This window comes from Chelonoidis abingdonii, chromosome 2, assembly GCF_003597395.2.
Source record: "Chelonoidis abingdonii isolate Lonesome George chromosome 2, CheloAbing_2.0, whole genome shotgun sequence".
NCBI lineage: Eukaryota > Metazoa > Chordata > Testudines > Testudinidae > Chelonoidis > Chelonoidis abingdonii.
In genome coordinates this window covers 278087670-278110413 of record NC_133770.1, presented here as the reverse complement: position 1 = coordinate 278110413, position 22744 = coordinate 278087670, and the positions used below count along the sequence as shown (strand labels likewise).

Sequence of the window (22744 nt, the reverse complement as noted above, 5' to 3'; positions counted from 1 at the left end):
GAGAATGAATGTCTGCCTTCTCTGACCCATCAGTGCCATTAAAGTGGTTTTGGTTTTCATACCTTGGCCTGAGTCTAGATTGTGTCAGGTCTAGGATGTTAGCTTCAATTAAATGAGCTCAAAGTTGGCCTTTGGCTAACTTCTCTGTGAGCTTGCTCAGGAACAGAAGATTTGACACAGTAAAGTTTCCTATCTGTAGGAATGGGAATAATAATAATAATAAAAGTATGTCCCTACTTCGCAGTGATGGGGTGAGGATGAATACATTAATGAGCTACGGTGCCTAATGAGGGGGACGCTACCAGTAGTTAGAGCAGAAAGAGGCTCAGTGAAGCCCAGAAACTAAAACTTGACGAACTTGTAAAATAACATCTCTGATTTAAACTACCCTATCTAGCTAACTAAAACAAAACAGAAAAAGACCCCTTAAAAGGACGCTCACGGACTGCAGCAGGCACAGCTCAGTCCTTCTTACTGGCCAAAAGGAATTATGTGGAAGTTGGGGCTGCTACCCTTATATACACTTCGGGCGGAGGCCATGGGAGATAGGCAGGGTGAATATCCGGCTCCAGTATCCTCTGTTCTTCACAAACTTCTGAGCTTTTATGCTGAGACACATGCGTGAGCCCAAGAGGGAGGCAGCATCTGATTTCAGTACTAATTTCAAAGAAAATACGCATAGAAACTACAAAATTGAAATGGTATTTCAGGTGTTCCTTAATGACTGATCAGGTTCTTGAGAGACTTGAGGATGACAGTAACCCCATGTATTTAAAATGGGCCATGGGACATGACAGACAATTGTGAACTAGTTAGCTCAACATACTGCAGAAGAAATGTTAGAAAGACATTCATGTGAAGCTGAGTTCTGTGTATTTTAAAAAAGAATGTTTTCATGAACACTATGATGTACAAAGGAAAAAGCAGCCTTTTATTATTATTGTTGTTGTTTTATTTATTTATTTATTAGTTAAATAAGCATTTCCCTACTGTGTCTGCAGTCCAAACATAATAGAATTGTACAGGCACCTGAGAACTTGAAAGTGACCTAGACTAGCCAATTTCAGTAAAGTTTCCACTGTTCTAGCTGAGACTTGTGGAAAAAGTAAGCAAAGATCATCCATAGTGGGGAAAAAAAATTAGATTTTAGATATTCTTTCATTTTTAATCATCCTAAAATGCAAGAACATAGATAAAGACCCTGGGGACTGATTTTAGCCTTTGCCCTGGCTGTTGTATGTCACCCTGTATAGGAGCTGCAAGGGATAGGGAGAACTCCCTTAGGGCAGGAGTAGCACAGAGCTGACTTGAGTGACCTGATGCTGCCCTCTCCCCTCTCTTCACTGTTACAGGCCCAGAAGTTAGAGGTGGGAAGGAGCTGTGCCTGTAGCACTGATTGCTGTGTGGATCCTGGCTGCTGCAAAACCCGTAGGCAGCACAAGGAACCATAAATTAGAGTGACCTTTTGGCCCATGCAGCAGATCAGAATCCAGAAGGCACAGAGATAGAGTAAACCCATGTCAGCGCCTGCTACCCTGGCTTGCACCTTCTGTGCTATAGTTTATTAACAAACATGATTTTTAACCTGACAAATATCCCATTAAAAAACACTATGGTTTGCTTTAGTGGGGGAGCACATCTTAATTAAAGGCAGCCACCTTGGTTAACTGACATGGACGGATTTGAAGATATGCTGGTTTAATAGGCAAGGGGAATGCAATTGTGCTTCTGTATTCAGATGTTGATATGGTTTTACATTAAAAATTACTGGCTAAGAAAAAAGGGAAGTGATTGTAGCTCATGGGACAGAGAACTGTTTGAAAATCAGATAACGGTGAATGACTGTAATTGGTAAATTCCATAGTTGGAAAGAAGTTATTAATGAGGAACATCAAACATTATTTTAGATTTCTTGCTAATAGTGATATATAATTTTGATAGTGAAGATAAAAAGACTGTTAAATGCTGATAGTTACATTTCCAGTGAGTGTACCAATAGTGCATCTAGATTTGTAATGGTTTATTGTAGGTCTTTTCCATGATTGCCAGTAAATGAAAACTGAGGTAACTGTAAATGGAAAGAGCATGTTTGAATAGATCAGAGGTGCAATATACAAACACTCAAAAAAGGATTTTACATACCTGAGACACAACCTTTCTCCCTATGCTTTATACGCTGTGTCCTGCTTGATACAAACAGAGGGAAGTGTCATCAGGGCATTCTCTGTGAAGGCACTTTTCCTTGAGAGTGCTTTCCCACCCCCCCAGTTTGAACCTGTAGACCTCCACGGCACACTTCAAAGCCCATCTGTTGAGGAGGTGTTGGGGGAGAGGGCTGAGGCAACTGGAGTAGGAATTCTGTTGGGGGGATGGGGGTGGAAGTGTGGGTTGGGAGTTTTAATTTGTATTGCATCTACTGACTTAATTACTATGCAATGTGTTGGGAGGGGCAGGAAGAGAAGGGTTCCTGCTTTGACTGAATTAGATTCGTAGCTTTTTTTTATTGTGTGTTTTGATTTATTTCAAGGGTGTTCAAAGTTCTAGCCTGGGTGGACATTAAATAGAAAGAAAACAAAGTACTGATGCCATCCCTTTCTATACAATTGCTATGAAAAAGACACACATAGCTTACTCCTTATTACAGCACATTTTATCACTAAGTCTTAAAGAACTTTACATAGGAGCTGAGTATCTTTTTCACCATTTTACAGAGGAGGAAACTGAGCCACAGAGTGGTAAAGTGACCTGCCCAAGGTCACCCAGTAGGCCAGTGGCAGCTCCAGGACTAGACCCAGGTCTCCTGAGTCCCAGTCTAGTGCTGTGTCCACTAGGAAACACTGCCTCCCTAGTAGGCAGTGGAATTACCCGGAACACAGACTTTACTAAGACTACTGTTTTGTTTTGGGTACCTCTTCAGAACTCAAGAACACAACATGAAAATTAAGTGTAAATCAGACAGACATGTACATGTGAGCTAAGTTGCTAGATGTGGGTTTATAGGAAGGTCTTGGTTTTTTATTCCACAAAACTTCCAAAGCTTAGGAACGTATATTTTGAATAGATAGTTTATTTAAATAAATCAGATGCATCTGATTAAGTGGGTTCTAGCCCATGAAAGCCTATGCCCAAATAAATTGGTTAGTCTTTAAGGTGCCACAAGGACTTCTCATTGTTTCTGTCTATATATGTGTTCCAGTTTGGTCTGGGTACATTCCAGAGGCTTTCCTGTAAGGAAATACAGCAAGGGTCTGACTCCTGGGAAGATGCCTTCAGTTTGCTGCCTACTCACATAATGAGTGCCTATTTTCCAGCCAGGTGTTTTAGGTCCATGAAGAGTTTCCATTAAGAATCTCTGTATGTCAGACAATCCCTCCCTGTCTGTCTGAAGAAAAGTCTCCAAAACCCTTCTGAAACTTTAAAACTTTATGTATTGTAAACTCTCTGAAATTTGATTTAAGAAAACCAAACACCTTTTTAATGTTTATTTTTAGAGTAAAGTCCCTGATTTCTGGCCCCAGCCTTTACATTCTGTTTCCTGGAAGGCGTTGCTGGGGCTGTTCTAAAATCATGAATAGGTTTCAACAGAGCACTACTGGGAGGCAGCTACAGCAATATCCCAAACTTCATCCACCCACCCACCCGCTCACCACTGTAGCATAGCTTGCAGTAGATTCTGGACACTACCATACTAGCATCATACAACTCTGAAAGCAGAGAGCCTTGTTATTCGGGGAAAGAAAAGTGAGGGGGTTGACTCTTGACAGACAGCCAAGAACTGTATATGTGGACGCATACGCTGCTGAATCTGTGGGTGCAGCTGCCGCACAACAATTCCTTCCCAGTCTTGTGCTTCCCCAGCTCCCTAGTCTTGATGGTACTTTCACTCCAAGCCACATGCAGCAGCTGTCAAAGTTTGCAAGTCACCTCTTTCTTCTGGCTTCTTAGTAAAGAAGGCACATATAGGTCCTCTCAACTGAGACTCACCCCAACCTCAGTGCTGCTTGTCAACTACTGTCAATTGCTATCTTAAACCAGGAAATGGAGGCTAGGGTTGGAAATGTGCCCTGAGGGTGAAAGTATTTGGGAACTGAAAGTATACAGAGTTTTAAATTTAAAAGGTGCATTTAGTGGCTAGAGCCCTGTCACTCTTTAAACATATCATCTACAAATAGGAAAAAGACACTGTTATGTGAAGAATTTACATATCTAAGTTAGAAGTGTTCAATACAAAACAATAGCACAGCGTAACGGACTATAATAAAGGGGACTGCACTGTCTTGGAACTACTCTGGTGCTACTGATTGGTGTGAGTAGACAGCCTGTAAGTCCAGGCAGCTGCAGCCAGATCCCTGTTAAATATTGGCTCCAAGATCTAGGGCCATTTCTTTTGAAGATAAGGGTTTCCATTCTGCTAGCCCTGGATTGACCCTGGAGCAGGGAAAAAGTTCCAAACAGCCCATATCCCTCACCCTCTTTCTTTCAAAGTGCTTCAGTGTAACCACCATTCTGAAAACATGCTGAGAAGATCTAGAGAGAGAGGTTTGTTTTTTTTAAAGCTGTCCCCTGCTTAATTTTTCAGAGGAGATGCACCAGAGTTTTCTTTGCCCTATAAGAACAGACATAATTGTTCCTGGTCAGCTTGTTTCATAAGCCTCATCTTCACCTAGAAAATTAGGTTGTGTTACACAACACTGAGCTGTGTTAAGTAACATGATGACTTAGCACACCTGTCAAGTAGTGTTACCTACAGCCAAATGACATGATGATAAACACAAACATCCCTGTATGCCATGTTTAACATTTTTAACCAACACAACTTTGCTAATCACTTATTAACACTATCTAACTTTTTAGTGAAGAAAAGCCCATAGTGAATCTCTTTGGAATATAGGATCCTGAGACAGCCCAACCTTGACTATAATAGTAGAACTGAGTTTCTGCCAGGCTTCTGCTCAGAAAGAGGGGGCAAGAGGAGGGAATGTATTCAAGGCGCCTTCTTGGAAAGCGGAGCCTAAATTCTGAGACAAGTGCTATCCACCTCCCAGTTTCTATGGTGCATTACATTGCATCGCTTCCCTTTTAGTTTCTGTGGTACACTACACTAAATTCTCTGCTTCTCTTTCTAGTCTCTCAAACAACTTCTTTCTCAGGAATACTTCAGTAACTTCAAATAGCGATAACTAGTCGTAACCCTCTGATGCATTAACTAAAAGAACCAAGATTGAGCCTCCCTAAGACCCCCTTTTTTTTAACAAGAAAAAATTTCAGATAGCTTTCCTTCCTGCTGCTAAAAAGGGAGCAGAATACTTGACCCCATCATGTGAGGATATCAGAGCAATTAGTATAACATAGCTAGGTTTAAGAGACCGCTTGAAGTCCTGGTAGAAAATAGAGACTAGAGGATAATAGTGACTAAGCTGGAAAGAGGAGTTGAGGTGTCTTAAATATAAAGCTGTTCCCTGTTGCTGTTGTAGACGATGATTCAGGAGTGTGATTTTTTTTTTTTTCTAAAAGTTCTGTAAATTTCAGACGTTGCCAAGTTTATGATGTGAAATTCTAGGTCTGTTACCTCCAGAAATGAGGAAGCTACAGAGAAGCCAACTGTTTGGCACAGACACACCTTATGTTGTGTTAGGTATGAGAATGGCACTTCAAATATCTCCAAGCATGTGTTGCATTACAAAGGGTACAACCCACAATTAGTAAAGCATGTAAAAATACCTTTTATTCTAAAATGTAGGTATAAGGGATCTTTATTAAATGGAAAATTATAGGTCTTATTATTCTAGCTGTCAGAAGAGGCTCAGAAACAAAGTTGTAAAGATAACTTGAGAGATTAATGGCTTTTAAAATACTTTTGTGAGAATGTATTAATAATGCACTGTACTATGTTTATTTGGAGGATTTTTAAAATGCCTGTCAATTGTCTCAGCTAAAAGTTGCAGCCTGCAGCTATTACTTAGACTGAAGGTCTTTGGAGCAGGGACCTTCTTTTTTATGTGTTTGTGCAGTGCCTACCACAGTGGGGAGTTCCCATAATACAAAGAAATAATACCACCACCTTGGGCTATGATCTCTTCAGATCTCAGTAAGTAGGATCAGGCATGGTCAGTATTTAAAACGTTGGTGTTGTAGGAACTAGTGTGAATTCAGTGGTGCTCTTTCCCTTTGTGTCAGTCCTCTTTCCTCCGAACAGATACCAGACAGCCAGTGAGTGAAAAAGCTACTCCACACTTCCCTTGCCAGTGTGGCTCAGGCACGTTCTAGAGGGTGGAAGGGAACCCGGACTGTTGACATTTTCAACAGGAGTTCCAGTGGCTTTTGATATTAAAGAAGTAAAAATGTATTTTCCGGTATGTAGAAACTAGCTTAACAAAACATTCCGAAAGATGAAAATAATCTAATCTTGTGCTGCAGAAGCAAAGATGGAATTTTTTCCCCATGGATAGAGCATTGCACAGTTAGCTACATACTTTTGAGAGGGAGTTTCCTTTGTAGCATTAGGCTTTAACCATGACAATGGCAGGGTGCCAGACAAGATTGACCAGTGGTTTAATCTGTATTTTTTTTTTTAAAGAGAGATTAAAGGGTTAACAAATCTATATTTAAACCTTTCTTCTGGTTAAATTAATTCCGTGTCCTTTGTTGTACATAAAATGTACCTTCCTGTAAGTACTTAACCTATTGCCATTTTATTTTTACCAGATTGAAACTGCAGCTATGCAGATTAATTTTCTTATCCTCCTCAAACTAAGATATGCATGGTACACATGCTAGAAAATGAGAGGCCAGTTAATATGACACAGACAAGCAGGGTAAAAATTGGAAATATTTTATGCAATACTTTGAAACCAGGGATATTGTTGAGATATAGCAGAGTGTATTAAAAAAGGGACATCAGCCATAAATCTGAATGTAATTTCTGTGTGATGATGTTGCTGAGCTATTTGTCCTGACCATAATAAAAATAGAGAACGTGTTTGCTCTTTATAATTTATAAATATCCAATACTCCTGTATTTTTAAATGTGTAATTATTAGCAGTGTCTTGTGGAAAACACTTCACAGCTTGTCCCTTCATGTCTTTTCCTTCTACTTACTTAAACATACTCCTCTGAGTGCAGGAGTTGGACTGAGGCAATGCAAAATGCTCTCCATTCCAGCACTTCTCTGATGGCCCCATTGGCTTATGCTGAATTTCTATCATTTTTGAAAACATTTCTGTGGTTATAAAGAAAACCCTTGCATGTGTGTCCAGCACTGTCTTGCTGAGGCCTGGTCTACCTGCCACTATTCAATGGAGATATGCTGGCAAAAGCCTCGGTTATACTGGCAAAAGGTCCTTTTGCCTGTATAGCTTATTTAATTTGTCAACAAAAGCACTCTTTTGCTGCTATAAACTGTGTCTCCACTACAAAGGTTTGCTGGTATGGTTGTTCTGGTATAGCTATACCAGCAAACCTTTCTAGTGTAGACAGACACTAAGAATGGTTTGAGTTTAACCTGTTGTATTTTTTGGAGGGAGTGGAGGAAAAGAGAGGGTGTTTATCAGATTATGTTAAATTGAAATAAGCCTCTTAAACCGAAATAAGTTTCTCAACACAAACTCACACTGGATTAACCAAATTAATTTTAAAATGCATCTTTAGTTAAACAGGTGCAAGTTTGTATATAGACGAGGTTCGAGTCTGCATTCAGGCAGTCTGAAGCATTAGTTGTGATAAACATGAAAGGGTCTTGTTTATCTCAATTCTTGTCTATACTGGAAAAGGTTTACTGATATAAATATACTGCCAAACCCTCCTAGACCAGTTTATACCAGCAAAAGCACTTTCTTTTCTACAGTAGGGTTTTTGCTTTTATAAAAATGTCCTAAAAATTTACGCCCCTGTATGACAATACAATATCAGCAAATTTTCTAGTGTAGACCAGGCCTCAGTTATCAGTAACTTGGAAGCCTAATGTTGATTTTAATATCCATATTAACTATTCCACTGAGTATTTTAGCAGAGACATCCAGCCACTCTAGAATTATGGACAAATCTTGAGTAGAATTACATTCACTTCTCTCCCCACTACTCCAAACTCAGTTTATGTCTGTGTGTAACCACATAATCTGGTATTATAGAGAATGTTAACTATATCCTAATCCTTGGTCTTTTATTTAGCATTGTGGGTTAGGCAAACAGCTAAAATGTGTTCTGAGATGTCCCCTTTAGCTACTGTGCAGTTACCTAATAGCTATAGACTTTGGCACAGATTGCAAAGTATCTGAAAAATAGATATCATTCTTTTGTTTTTAAAGTTTGTGTTTTCATTAACATTTGATTCAGCATGAAAGTCCATCTTTATAAAGTGTCTGTAAAGATGAACTGTTAGTAACTAATGTATTTAGCAATGAAGTGTTTGCAACCACAGCTAATTAATAAATGACACTCAAGGAAAATGTATGCCCGGGAAGAGTGCAAACTTAATTCTATATATCTTGAATATAATTATGTACAAAAACAGGTGAATCAGAACATTTCAGTACTAGAAAGGGTAAAACAAACCATTTCAATATGGTTGTTTATTAAGCATACATGAAAGATAAAAGTGATGAAATATTATTATGTCCAATATGCTGTCATCAGTTAGTAGTAATGTCCCATTCCTGTGATTATAATTTTCTCAGAGATGCAGAAGAACACCACTATGATTCAGGTATATAATGTTTGTATTGGTTAACAGAATTGAAGCAAAGAGTGAGAGACAACTAGATAGGACTTGCAACTAATTGAGTTGCATTTATCTGTTGTCTTCAGTTAGGAAGCTTTTTTATAAACCTGCTTAACAGAAATACAGACATGTTTGTGAGCCAGTAGATAAAGATCTATTTAAAATGCATCTTACTGTCAATTAAACCGTATTCGGGGTTCTTTGTCTGGAAGCCTGAAAAGGACATGTAAGCTTTACTCTTCAATAACTTACACCTCTCGTCATCTGAAATCTACACAGAAAAATCATACAGTGAATAATTGGCCTTCAGCATGGCTTACTCAGCTCTCAAAGTGAACTCTCCATGGGTGTGCAGGAAGGAGGTACAGAAGATAAAAAGAAGCCGATAAGGGCCAGTGGAAGAAAACTCTGCCCCAGCAAAAGCTAGTCATGAAACCCAATGTCACAAGTTACGAAACTTAAACCATTTTGACACCTGTAACTTATCAGACTGGCATCTTTATATTTAGTAAATGACCCGTACAAATGGGAAATTTTACAGAGATGAATTCTTGGGGATTATAAATAACAGGGAGCATTCCACAGACGATGCACTCCACCAAATTCTTTTCCTTCCCTGAAAACCTTGGGGCAAACCAGCACAAGTTAATTCTGGCCAAGTCATCTTTAACTTGTGTTGGTTCCCCTTCCATTCTGTCAAACCCCTTGTCCCACAAATAGTTCAAGGGCCAGCAATCAGGAAAGGACTCTATTGGGACTGTGTTGCCAAGGGGCTGGAGCTGCACATCTGTATAGATGGCTTTTATCTTCAGAGCACCAATGAAATTCCCAGGCTTTGGGTGCCAGGCCACCCAGCCATGTCCACAGAGGAGCAAATATCTTCCTTGCCCCTGACAATATAATTAATTAGAATATGTAAATAATTAGGAGGAAACTCCCAGTAATGCAATCTCCAGCTTAGTTAAGTCTCCTATGTGGGTTTTTTCCCCATAATACATTAACACTCAAGAGGCTGACGAGACTAGGGATGGAAATATTGTTTTAAAATTTAACCAGTTAAACTATTAAAATTATATCGTTTAACCAGTTAAATGGAGAGGGAATGAGGCTACTCCAGCCGGCCGGTGCTCCAGATGGTCGGCAGAGCTAGGGTCAGCTGGCAGGGCGGGGCCTGCTCCCACTGGCCCAGGGCTGGGGCTACTCTGGCTGGGGGCGTGGGTTAACATCTGTGTGGTAAGACTAATGCTACTGTTTAACCATATAACAGTTTACTAATTTACATCCGTAAACATGGCTTACATAAACAAGCTGTCCTAGAACCTTAAATGGCCCATTAGGATGAGTCCTACTCCTGCAGCACTTCATACTGGTGTGACAATATAGGGGGAATAAAGCTAGGAATTCTGATTACTGAAATTTAAGAAATTACTACTCAAATAGTATGCTTTATCTGTTTAAATTTTACAGAGTTGAATTACTAAGTGCCAGGAGACATCTGTATCTTGCGTACTGGAAGCGTGCAGACAGGTTGTAATTATTCTGCAAAAAAGTTTATGGAATAGTTGTAATTATTCTGCAAAAAACCCGCAGAATAGATTGCATACAACTATTACCAGCTTCCTTTTACACGGAATGGTTATTAATTTATATGGATTTTTTTGTGTGTGTGGAAACTTACTAGGAAATAAAACCTAAACCAAATCCTAACCTATAAATGCCCTTTTCAATTTTGCCATTACATTAATCTTTGTGCAAGATTATTGGTATATAGCTCTAATATTTTAGCTTTAAGGCATTGACCCATTTGAAAACTCGTGTTTGTCATTGGTAAGATTGCAATGTGTATCTGGACTTCCCGTCTGTATCTTGGTCACTCTCCTCAACTGATGAGGAGGGACGATCCCCTGCAGGTGCAAAGAGAAATGCTATTTGAATACTTCAAAGCTTTCAAACCAGGTGCACGCTACTGACTCAGGAGAAGGCATTGACAGGTAACTTCTTTAGGAGTATTGACAATCTTCATATTTCCCCTTTTAGTGGAGGCAGCTTTAAAAATCATTGTTTAGAAGACCTGGATATAATGACAAGTGAGGATAGGATAATACTTTCGGAAAATGTGTGTCATTGTTCAGGGGAAATCAGTAGATGACTCAATTAAGTTTGACTTCATATCAGCTATTTGAAATACATAAGATTATGTACTAGGTGTCAAAACTAGCATTGTAATTTTGAAAAGAGATTGTTTTATGAAAAGATGATTCTTCATTATTTTTTTTTTAGCTAGATTGGAGAGAAAATTGCTTCATATCAAAAGCAGCATTTTATTAGTCCCTTGTAGTACAAAAACTTGGCAGACATGTAAATCGCTCTTTTTGGGTAGAGGGGAAGGGAAATTTGTATTGCAGATCATTTTGTGAAATTAATCCTGATGCATATAAGTTTTAAGCAACACGTGATTAATGGTGCCCTTAAGTATGCAGTTTTGAAAAATTATTCTTTGAAAAATTGATATATGAGAAATTAATCTTGTCAAAAAGAATAGTGGCCATTTAAATATAAGTAATAAGCGAGAATAATACACTGTTTTACATCATTTTTAATTCAAGTATGTTAATCCAAATATTAATTTGTCTGAAGACTACTGTGAGGTAAGCAGTTTTATTTTACAACTGTTTGTTTTGGCTCGTGGTATACAAAATGTGTGTTCTCCCACAGCAGGTGCCCTAAGCCAGCAATAAGATGCTAGACTTCTTATGGGATGCAGATTGCTGAAATCTTGCTGGTTCTATTGTGGCATAGGTAGATTAAAACTCAAATCCGGCCTTCAAAAACAATAGCATCTCTTCTTGTTTCATTTCTGAGACTGCCAGAAACCTGCTTTTGTTCCACAAAAATATTGCTAGGCAGAAAGACTTAGTTGGAATGCGCTGACAAGAATGTAATAAAGATGGAACTGTATGGCAAGTCTGTTGAGACTTGATTGAAATAACCATAGGAGGCAGGAAAAAAGTATCCATAGAACCTTAAACGGCCCATTAGAAAAAAGGATCCCTGGCTTTCTAATCTTGACATCTTCTTGAGGAAATGATATAATATATTAGGATTTTCCTTTGAAGTTTTTCTTTTCTCTTCCTTCTTTTCAAACTGCCAGTATGAAAACAATGGTGAGGACTTAATTCCGTTACTCTTTCATGGGTTCTAGTTTCTGCTTTATCCTGGAAACAAGGACAGTCAAAGCTTTATCTTGATATTTACAAATACTAAACTTATATGGTATAAAACACTGGAGGCCAATGGTTAAATTTGGAAAATACGTATTATTTATTATACAGTTACAAGTTGTAACACAGTATTATATTGTCTTAACACCCTTCTTACAAATAATTGCATACACTCTGAATTAAGGACAAGTTCTGCAAATCAATGTACTTAAGAGTCTATGTAAATCCTAACTTTCATGTCTGTGTCTGGAAGCTTGTATATCTAAACTAGGCATTTACAAAACTCTTTATGCACTGATGCAGGTTGAGGACTAAACAGAAGTCTTGTGTACACTAGCTTTTTTTCCGTAGCTTCCCACTGCTGCCATTGCTGGTGGTAATGGTGAGAGTGCTAATGTAGACAAGTTGCTGGCCACTCCTAGTAGTTCTTGTCATCTGGACCTCCTTTAAGCAAGGTTAAAAGAAATATTTTTTGAAACCTCAGTGGCTTCTGTACATTAGCACTCTTACTGTTGCTGTCGCTTCACTGATAGATGTACCAATGGTACTTTTTAAGAGGGGGAAAAAAAAAGACTAGTGTAGCTGCAACCTGATCAGCCATGCTACACCTGTGATTATGGAGCCATTTAGAGGCACAATTGGCTTAACTGGTTACAAGTAATATGATTGGGTGTATGTCCTTAGAGAAACTTTTCTGTCATCACAACTGTGTCGTCCCCACCCACATGCCTGGTACCTATTCCATATTTCCTCACATAGGATTCTGGGTAGTAGATGAGATTGCTCTACACTCACAACTTTAAGGTATTAAGACAATGTGCTGAAAATAATAGGTCCTGCAAAAGAAAATTATGGAAGCTCTAAATTGGCCAGCATTTTCTGCATAATGTATCAAGCAAAGTCTTACTGGATTGCTTACACGGGGTCGGGGATAGAGTCTTCAGAATTCAGGCACATAGACTGGTACCTGTATCACATGGGAAAGTTCTCTGTGACATGTCTAACCTCACAGAGTTTTGAAAAGAGGGGAGGATTAGATTTACCAGTTTCAGTGGGACAGTATAAGGATGCCTCTGTCGCCACAATAAAATAAGTAAAAAGAACAGGAGTACTTGTGGCACCTTAGAGACTAACGAATTTATTTCTGCATAAGCTTTCGTGGGCTACAGCCCACTTCTTCAGATGCATAGAATGGAACACACAGACAGGAGATATTTATACATACAGAGAACATGAAAAGGTGAAAGTATGCATACCAACTGGAATGGACATACTGACTCTGTTCTTTTTGCGGATACAGACTAACACGGCTGCTACTCTGAAATAAAATAAGTGTGTGCCTAACTTGTTACAGAAACTGAACTGTGTGCCAGTCTAGGCAGCAAGCAAGGATGGCAGAAGCTTAAAATTTACCAAGTATTAACTATACGCTCTCTGGTCAAAAACAGAGTTTAGTCAACTGTGCCCATCTCTTCCCAGTTAGGGGAATAAAAAATGCTGCTGTGTCAACAGGGCATAAGATTTAAAATCTGTATCCAAATTTTGCAGCTCAGGACCATCTCTCAAATCTGTTTTGCCTGATTCCAAAGTACTTCCTAATGAGGGAGAAGCAGTAGCTTCATAGAAATTCTCATTAGAAGAGGCTAGTTATTTAAATTACTGTAATTTTTTTCCTATAATTTTACTGATATATGTTTTCAAAGCTTTTTTTATATGCAATGTAACATTCCTGGCATGTGCATGTTGATGGCAGACATCAGCTGCATAGATTTACATTACATGTTATTGGCAAAACCAAAATTCTTCCCTTCATTTGTGCATTTTTTTGATTGTGGGGAGGTTGTATCCCTCTGCCAGGAGTCTGCAATTAACAACATGCAGCAGATAAACTTTTCACAGGAATATTCAGTTTTTAAAAATGTGTAGTCTCTCTCCTCAACCAGCAGATGAAGTTTTGAACCGGTTCTTTCTAGGAGACCGTATTTCCTTGTTGAAGTAGTTAAAAGACGGATACTTTCTTAGGTTTCACTAAAACAGTTTGTTCAAATGCATTATCGCAGTGTTTTGTTGAGAGTGAGAGTGATAAAGTATTTCCCTCTCCAGTGGAACACACCTCCCCAGATGTATGTGGTTTATCAGCAAGGCGCTATCCTTTGGTGTTTACTAATAGCTTAATGCTTTTTGAGTCGGACAAGTTTTTTTTAAGCTTCAGTTCTTTCTGCGACAAAACATTAATATCATCGTTACCAAAGGCAATATTTTTCAAGGCTTAGCTTTACCAGTGCCAAGTACAGTCTGTAAAGCAGAGACTATTGCTTTAAAAAAGCAAACTACCAGTAGTGTGAAAGCCTAGTGTGACTTCAGAAAAGGCTTTAAGAACTTTTGTGTTTGTTCATGGTAGACTTGCAGCAGAGACAAATCAGTTTGAGCTTCATTAACCTCATATAATTGGAAACTGAGGCTTCAATTCCAAACTTTAAGTCCAAATTGCAGTCTGCATGCAGAAAAACAAAGCTGAAAACAATCCTGAATGTGTTTTCAGCTCAGTGAAAAGTTCTGTGGGACTCTCAGATCTGTAATCAGTTTAACATAGGCTTGATCTGCACAGACTGCGAGCTGACTGGACTGAAGTGTTAAGCTGCCATTCAGAGAGAAACAAATTTCAGTGCTCAGGGTAGAGAAAGCGTTATTTTTTGTCTGTCTGTCTGTCTGTCTGTTGAATGATTTGGCCCACGCAAAAAGACTGTGAAATACTCAATAAGAGGCAACTCGTACTATGCCGTGCAATCAGTAGTATCTCTGGTGTTGGATTTTCAAAATCCCTGAGTGTTTGGCCAACTTTGCTATTACTGAAGTCAGGTAAGACTCCGATTGACTTCAATGGGAGCAAAGTTAGGCCAATGTTGAGCACTTCTGAAAATCTCACTTTTGATGCACAACAGACACTACAATATTTTGAAGTACGTGAGCATGCACAGATTGTGAGCTTAGAGTAACACAACTTGGAGCATTTCCAGAGATTTGGGAAGATGATACCTTGCAAAGCTCTGTGAAACATGGCTTTGCTTCATCTACCAGATACTGAATGCTCGACTTATTTCAATTCCATATTATAATTGAATAAACATTGTCCAATTTTTTAAATATTTCCTTAGAAGTCCATACGTGTTGTTTACAGTTGTTGCATGTGGAACAAAGAGAATTCAGAGATTAATACAAACAGTGCACTACTAAAGTGGGACAATTGACTGAATGGTAAAAAGTCACGTAGTACCTAATATAAAAGGTCAGTTGTCCCTTTTTTCTTAAAATGTATATCATGTATAGCAATACGTGAGATAAGTAGCCAAGGTCTGACTGTAGATCACCACTTCAGTTGCTTTCATATAAAGTAGTATGTCACATGTGCCCTTTTTACTGCTTTACAATCCATGGAAAATGCTGAATCCTGGACATGTGGCTTTGACACCTAACAAAAAAGTCAAATTTTTGCCTGCTTTCTGTGGAATCATCTAGATCAGAGTTCGGCCGATCGCAGCTCCCACTGGCCGCGGTTCACCACTCCAGGCCAATGGGGGCTGTGGGAAGCGGCGCGGGCCGAGGGATGTGCTGGCTGCCGCTTCCCGCCACCGCCATTGACCTGGAACAGCGAACCGTGCCCAGTGGGAATCGCGATTGGCTGAGCCTGTGGATGCGGCAGGTAAACAAACCAGTCCAGCCCACCAGGGTGCTTACCCTGGCAAACCGTGTGCCAAAGGTTGCCGATCCTTGATCTAGGTGAATGCTTTGCGTGGTCCCTGCTGTGAATTCCTGCAGTTAGCCTGAGTACACGATACTTCTTCACTGACTTCCTGTTGTTTGAATGCATTATCTGAACATTTAGTCGGGTTTACTTTTGTGAATTGCATACAACAATGAAATATTCCAAACGTCTTTATTCCATGAAGTTCACATGGAGTCCACTGAACTAACCCTTTGTACACTATTTGGCTTACATGCTGAGGTCTCCTCTTTTAAAAATCTTTTTGTATCCAGTTAGAATCGGAAAAGAGCTATATAGTTACTGTACCCATTTCCGGTTTGTAAGTGAAAGCAACTGTTGCTTTGTGTTGCGTTTCCTAATAAGTTATATTAAGGCAGATTGTGTTTTAAAGCAGTTTGATGATGCTGTCCACAGTGCCCACTCCCTCCATCTCAAGTGACCATATCATCAGTTTACCAATGGACAGCTTCAGAAATGGCTGGGGAGCCTGTACTGTTCCCCAAGATCTACTGGGGGTGTCAGGGCCATATCCCGTGCCACTACTGAGCAATCTTCAAGAGACTGGGATCTGGCCTGAGCCTGTGTCCAGCACGAGTCAGGAAAAAGTCTGTTCCTGCTGCCACTGGATGATACTGGCAGAGAGTGGCAGGGGCTAGTAACTCCTTTGTTTGCTAGTGAACCCCAGGACACTGTGAATAATCTAGTTTCATTGTCCAAACAGACTGAAATGCAAAACATAAACATCAGAAAAGATGCAAAGTAAAGTGGATTTTTAAATTCTTCACCTTCATGGTTTTTGATAATTCAAAAGTATAGTCTAAGCTCTCAACTTCAAATTTGTCTTGTTTTGTTGAGCTTATTCAGATTTAAAAAAACAAATCTGAGTTTGGAAAAAACTGAATAGCAGTATTTAGTCATTTAAAGAATGCATTCATTTAAAGATGCACGGTTACCTTTGTGAAGTTAGGGAGCAGTTAACCTAGACCCAGGATCAAACAATTTGCAAACAAAGCTTGAGGCTTGTTAATTCCCAAAGCTCTGGTTTGGTCTATTATTGCTAGATTTGTGTGTTCGTTTTTCTTTTTAACAAAACCAAAACAAAACCCCACCAACCATAAGGTCAAAATTTCAGGCACCAAAAATAAGGAAATTACAATACATATGGTGGTTACAGCAATTTTAAGTCAAACGTGTATTTTCTATTCCTGTTTTTGTTGGTAAGATGTTTGTTTGTTTTTTTCCTAGACCTAAAGATTATCGAAAGATGTGAAAAAGAACTGAAAGAGGAACTGCTGTCTTTCCTGCAAAAAATGAGTTCCAGCATCACATTAACTTGGAAACCCACGTGCATCTTAATCATCCATTCTATGTAGAGGACAGATTTTTTTCAGGTACAAGGAAAATTTGTTTGGGGAAGATCAGTCATCTTTAGTGTAATGGAAATACCAAGCTAAACACTGATATAATATTTCTGACATTTCCTGCTCCAGAATGTATTGCATGAATCTAGCCTTTGATTTTGAATGTTAATAAAATGATTTTATTTCTCTATATAGAACTCTAGTTATCTTTCTGCGTATTTACTTCTAATGGAAACGGGTTGTTAGCTTAAATGTCAGTACTCTCAGACGAAAAGCAGCAGAACTGTGTGCCTCCTTTTCTCTAGGAATAATCGCAGTGAACAGTTATGGACATTTCACTCCCATGAACTATACAGCAACTGTAAATTAACTATTTTATTGTCCTGCCATGGCAGATGGTTTATTTTCACACATTTTATGATGTAATAGAAAGCAAAGTCCAGTTTTAAGAAAAACCAAGAAAAGTATTTTAGAACCCCTTTAATACTTGCATAGCCTTTTTTGGAGCTTCAGGAAACTTTGACTTGGGCTATGTAAGGACACCATTTGTCACTTCTGCATGTTTATTTATAACTAAACGTTTTTAAACTGAGTGCACATAAAACTGTATTGTGACATAATCTTTTATGCCCAGTTCTTCAGAAAACCTTTTCCAGATTCTGAAGACATGCTGAATCGAAGTCAGGAGAGATTTTGCTGAATGTGGCCCTAAGTGAACCTGCAGTTTGCATAGTACTGTATTAATATTAGCATCAGCTTAACCTAAAAGTTAATATTGTAAGCCATTCACTTAGTTTTAAGACATTTAAATAACACCCAGACAGAATGGGGACTTCTCTTCCTTGTACTAGCCTAAAAGTTCCCAAATTGTAATTCATAGACCACTGTTAGTCTGCTGTGCAATTTGCAGTAGTCTGCAAAGAGCTGGATGGTGGCATGGTACTGACACTTTTATTTCTACCTGCTAAATCACATTAAATGACAACTAAATACTTTCCTAATACTACTTTTCCAATGCTGCCATTGTTCACTGTAACTGAGGTTATATTATTACAAATGGGAGGGCATGATGGGTTCTACAAACACTTCATGGTGCAGCTTTGGGTTAATAAACTATCATGGGCTCAATCAGTCCTGTCATAAACAGATAGCTAAGGGTTAATGTTTCTCTTACCTGTAAAGGGTTAACAAAGGGAAATAACCCCCTCCCCTTGTCTCCTCTTTATTTCCTCCCCGGCTTCCCCTCCCTGGATGGCCCTGGACGATCACCCTATTTCAATTCCTTGAAATGCAAAACGAGACATCCCAGTTTCTTTTCCCCTCATCAAGTCCTGCCAAAGTAAAGCTTTGCAACTCGGCACAAAGAGATTTCCCTCCCAGTCTTTCCCTGAGAGAGACCGTAACCTGGCACAGAGAATCCTATCCCCTGAGCCTCAAGTAGAAAAGAAATCCAACAAGTTAAAAAGAAAGCTTTATATAAAAAAAAAAAAAAAAGACATAAACTTGTCTCTGTATCAAGTAGACCAATATAGGGTCAATTGCTAAAAGAAATCAATAAACAGCCTTATCCAAAAAGATACAATTAAAACATCCAGCAAACTACACACATTAATACAAAAACAATATAAAAACTTGTCTTCTACCTTTGTACTTACACTTGGAACAGAAGATTAGAAAAGCCTGGAGATAGAGATCACTCTCATAGCCAAAAGAGCACGGAACAGAGACACAGACAAAAGACACATACCCAAAAATTCCCTCCTGAGTTTGAAAAATCTTGTTTCCTGATTGTCCCCTGGTCAGGTGTTTGTTCCTTTGTTAACCCTTTACAGGTAAAGAAACATTAACCCTTAGCTATCTGTTTATGACACGGCCACATCTGTGAGATTCAGACTCAGAGGAAGGGCTTAAAAAGGGAGATACACATAGCTGGGGCAGACCGCAGAGCAGAGCTTGATTCCAATCCTCAGATCCTGAAGGGCTGATGAAGGCAAGATTTTCTTGGCAACCAATGGGTTCTTCCCTGAAGAAGGAAGGGCCTCTGCAACCACTGCTGTGGGACTATTTTTTTAGACTAGTTCTATGCTTGGTTAGGGCCACAGTTTACCAGAGACCCTCTGAAGAAAGACCTCACCACCCTTTGGAACAGTCATGTGTTTCATTTTCCTGTTTGTTGACAACCCTGGAAGAGGGTGGACTATCTGAGACTCAGCCATGTCTACACTACGGGATAAAATCGAATTTGCTAAAATCGGTTTTATAAACTGATATATAATTTCGATTTCTTGCGGCCACACTAGGCACAGTAATTCGGCGTTGTGCGTCCATGCTCCAAGCTAACGTCGATTCTGAAGCGTTGCTTGTGGGTAGCACTTCCGTAGCTATCCATAGTTCCACAGTCTCCCCGCCTCTTGGAATTCAGGGTTGAATGTAATGGTCGCGGGGGTTCTGGGTAAATGTCGTCAGTCATTCCTTCCTCGGAAAACATCACTGACAATCCTTTCGCACCGTTTTTCCTGGATTGCCCTGGCAGACGCCATAGCACCGAACCATGGAGCCGTTCAGCTTTTTTTTTTTCCGGCACCGTATGTGTACTGGATGCGGAGAGAGAGGCGATACTCCAGCGTACACAGCAGCATTCACTTGCTTTTGCAATGATAGCAGAGATGGTTACGGTCGTTCTGTACCGTCTACTGCCGGAGTAAACTGGCAATGAGATGACGGTTATCTCCCCTCTCTGTACTGTCGCCTGCTATCACGAGTGCCCCTGCTGAAAATTTTTGAAAGCAAAATTGGGATTGACTCACTTGGCAATGAGTCAATTCCTCCCTTATGTTTCTAAAATAGAGTCCGTCTGCCTAGAATAATAGGCAAGTGTAATAGAGATCCAGTGTATCAGAGAGCACAGCTGCTCCGTGTCAGTATTCACAGGGTTGCCCTGCAACAACCGCACCGTTGCTTCCCTCCGCCCTCAACCTTCTTGGCTACCGTGGCAGTGCCCCTCCCCATTTGTGTCATGAAGTTGTAAGGATACAAGAATAGAAACAGAGACTTGTTAGTGAGATAAAATGAGGTGGGAGGCACTTGGAGGCAGACCTCCAGGCTATGACAGTCCAGGCAGGACGGACTCTATTTAGAAACCATAAGGAGGATTGACTCATTGCCAAGCGAGTCAATCCCATTTTGCTTTCAAAAAATTTTCAGCCCCCAGTTCGATGATGAAGCTGGTTATTAGCCGTTCTGTCCTATCTACTGCGAGTAATCAGGAATAATGCCTCTCGATGTTGAGCAATTATTAGGCATAGGGTTCTCGAGATGGGGCAGTTCTTTGCACATCTACCCCCGGAGAGGGAGAGGGCGGATACTGCTCTTCACTGCTGTAGCATCCCGTCTACCAGCAGCATTCAGTACACATAGGGTGACATTGAAAGTAGTCAAGGAATGATTTCTTCCCTTTTTTTTCACGTGTTGGGTGGGGGGAAGAAACTGAGGAGCTGTCCTGAACCACGCCAGACACTGTGTTTGAACCTACAGACACTGGGAGCTCAGCCAAGAATGCAATAATTTCAGAGACTGCTGTGGACTGTGGATAGCTGGAGTCCTCAGACCCTTCCATCCATGAGCGTCCATTTGAGTCTCTGGCTTCCCATTACACTTGTCACACGCGCTGTGTATCCTGGAGTTTTTATTCAAACGCTTTGGCATTTGTTTCTGTAACGGAGCTGGATACAACAGATTTTCCCCATACAGCGATCAGACCAGTATCTCCCGTACGGTCTATGCTGGAGCTCTTTTTCGATTTGAGACTGCATTGCCAGCCGTGCTGATCAGAGCTCCACGCTGGGGAACAGGAAATGTAATTCAAAAGTTCGCGGGCTTTTCCTGTTTACCTGCCCGCTGCATCCGAGTTCAGATTGCTGTCCAGAGCGTCAGTGCTGCGTCTGGGATCCGCCCGGAGGCCAATAACGTCGATTTCCGTCCACACTCACCGTAATCGAACTGTTAATATCGAATTTAGCGCTATCCTCTCGTCAGGGTGGGTACAGAATGCGATAGTAAAGAGCCCTTTATTTCGATATAAAGGGCGTTGTAGTGTCGACGGGTACAGTGTTAAATCGATTTAACGGCCATTAAATCGATTTAAACGCGTAGTGTAGACCAGGCCTCAGCCAGGGGACTGCAAACCAGAGGCTGGGTTAGGGCAGTGGCCCCATCTTGGCCCCTAGGTGCCCTTGGACACTAACACTGTGACAGAAGGGTGGTGTCCACATGACCATCTCTGCCTTAAAATAAATGTTGTGTATCCATAGCTCAGCACTTAGCCACAGAAATGTACATCTTGAGCTGTGGATAATCTTAAAATATTTTTTCCTGGGTAAATGAGGAAGGGCAAGCCTGGATGGCAACTCAACAGTGGGCTAACGTCAGTAGACAAAGAACCCTTTGGAACCAGAAAAATCCTGCATAGCACACCAACTGTGAAAACCAAATAGATTACATAGAGCTTTTTCCTCTTTCCTTTCAAACCAAAATCTGTCCTTCAACCCTGTCTTAGGAGAATTAGGTTGTTTTATGTAAAGTACAGAAATACAGCATTTTTCTTACTGAAGATGAGCAAAATAACTGTTCAGTGATGCAAATTAAGGCAAAAATTTTAAGGGCCTGTTGTAGCAAATCTTTTCACTCGAGTGTACTTTATTCCCACAAACTACCCTTTGAAGTCGATAGGGCCACATGTGTTCACAATGCTCCTAAGTGAAGGTGCTGATGGAATTAAGCCCTTAATCTAGTATTGCCGTTGGGGTTGAGGATGCAGGATTGCTTATATGCCCATTTTTTATTCTTTTAGTCGCTCAAGGAAATTTTGGCTCAGTTTTCTATAGCCAAAGCATAAGAGAAAGTACATTTTGTTTTGCTTACAATGTATTTTTCATATCGGCCATTTCTTTGGCATTCAAATGGACTTATTTTAGAAAACATTCTTAGCCAGTGATCGCGCAACCTAATTTCAGTCATTAACATAGAATGAGTATTCTTGGGGTTTGTTTAAAAGCATCCAACTTCTTGAAATAAGCCCTCTTTTTTGTGTGAGGATACAGTATATATTTATAGGTAGGCACTGGATGGTTTCAGCCATTTATCCTGTGTTAAATACTTCACAATCAGCAACTTTAATTTATTAGACCATCTGGCAAAGTCTGTAACTCTCAGGATTCAAGTGAATGGATTTTGGAGGAAATGTCGAGCCAGAGCATGTGTCTTTTACTTTTTTTGGCAAGTGCACAAATTCCAAATAAAATATTTTTATGACTTGCTGGGTGGGCATTACCACTTATTTATCATCAGAGGACACACTAGGTTCACATATATTAACTTGTGTGTATTTAGTACTTTGATTATGGTAAGCCAGTAAATCTTGCCTCAATTTTAATATTTGCTTGACTAAACTGTAAATATAGGCTCAAGTCATGAACCACAATACATAAATTAATTCATAATGTGAAACATTACCAATATGCTCATTGTATTGCCTCAAAGTTATTCTTTAACTTGTGTATTACAAGGATTTCTGTGTGTGGGGAGGAGGGGAGAGTTGTTCCATGGTGGTTAATGCCAGTATCTGAAGAATATGGAGCAAGAATATAACTAGTACAGTGATTATATACTGCAACTGTTAATACC

The 22744-nt window shown here is 39.8% G+C and overlaps 1 protein-coding gene and 1 long non-coding RNA gene across 4 annotated transcripts in view; both read left to right on the top strand.

Moving 5' to 3' along the window:
- MRPL13 (mitochondrial ribosomal protein L13) overlaps nt 1-17252 on the top strand; it is a 50416-nt gene extending 33164 nt beyond the window's left edge. For all 3 annotated transcript variants that reach the window (XM_032777232.2, XM_075063205.1, XM_075063206.1), the window contains exon 7: nt 16947-17252. In XM_032777232.2, the coding sequence (XP_032633123.1) occupies nt 16947-16971 (25 nt within the window). In that variant the 3' untranslated portion in view covers nt 16972-17252. The remainder of the gene's footprint in view (nt 1-16946) is intronic.
- Nucleotides 17253-18931: 1679 nt separating this feature from the next.
- LOC142046407 (uncharacterized) lies at nt 18932-22376 on the top strand. The gene is made up of 2 exons (XR_012655393.1): nt 18932-19278; nt 21236-22376. It is a non-coding gene; the product is annotated as an uncharacterized LOC142046407 (long non-coding RNA).
- The last annotated feature ends 368 nt before the right edge of the window (nt 22377-22744 follow it).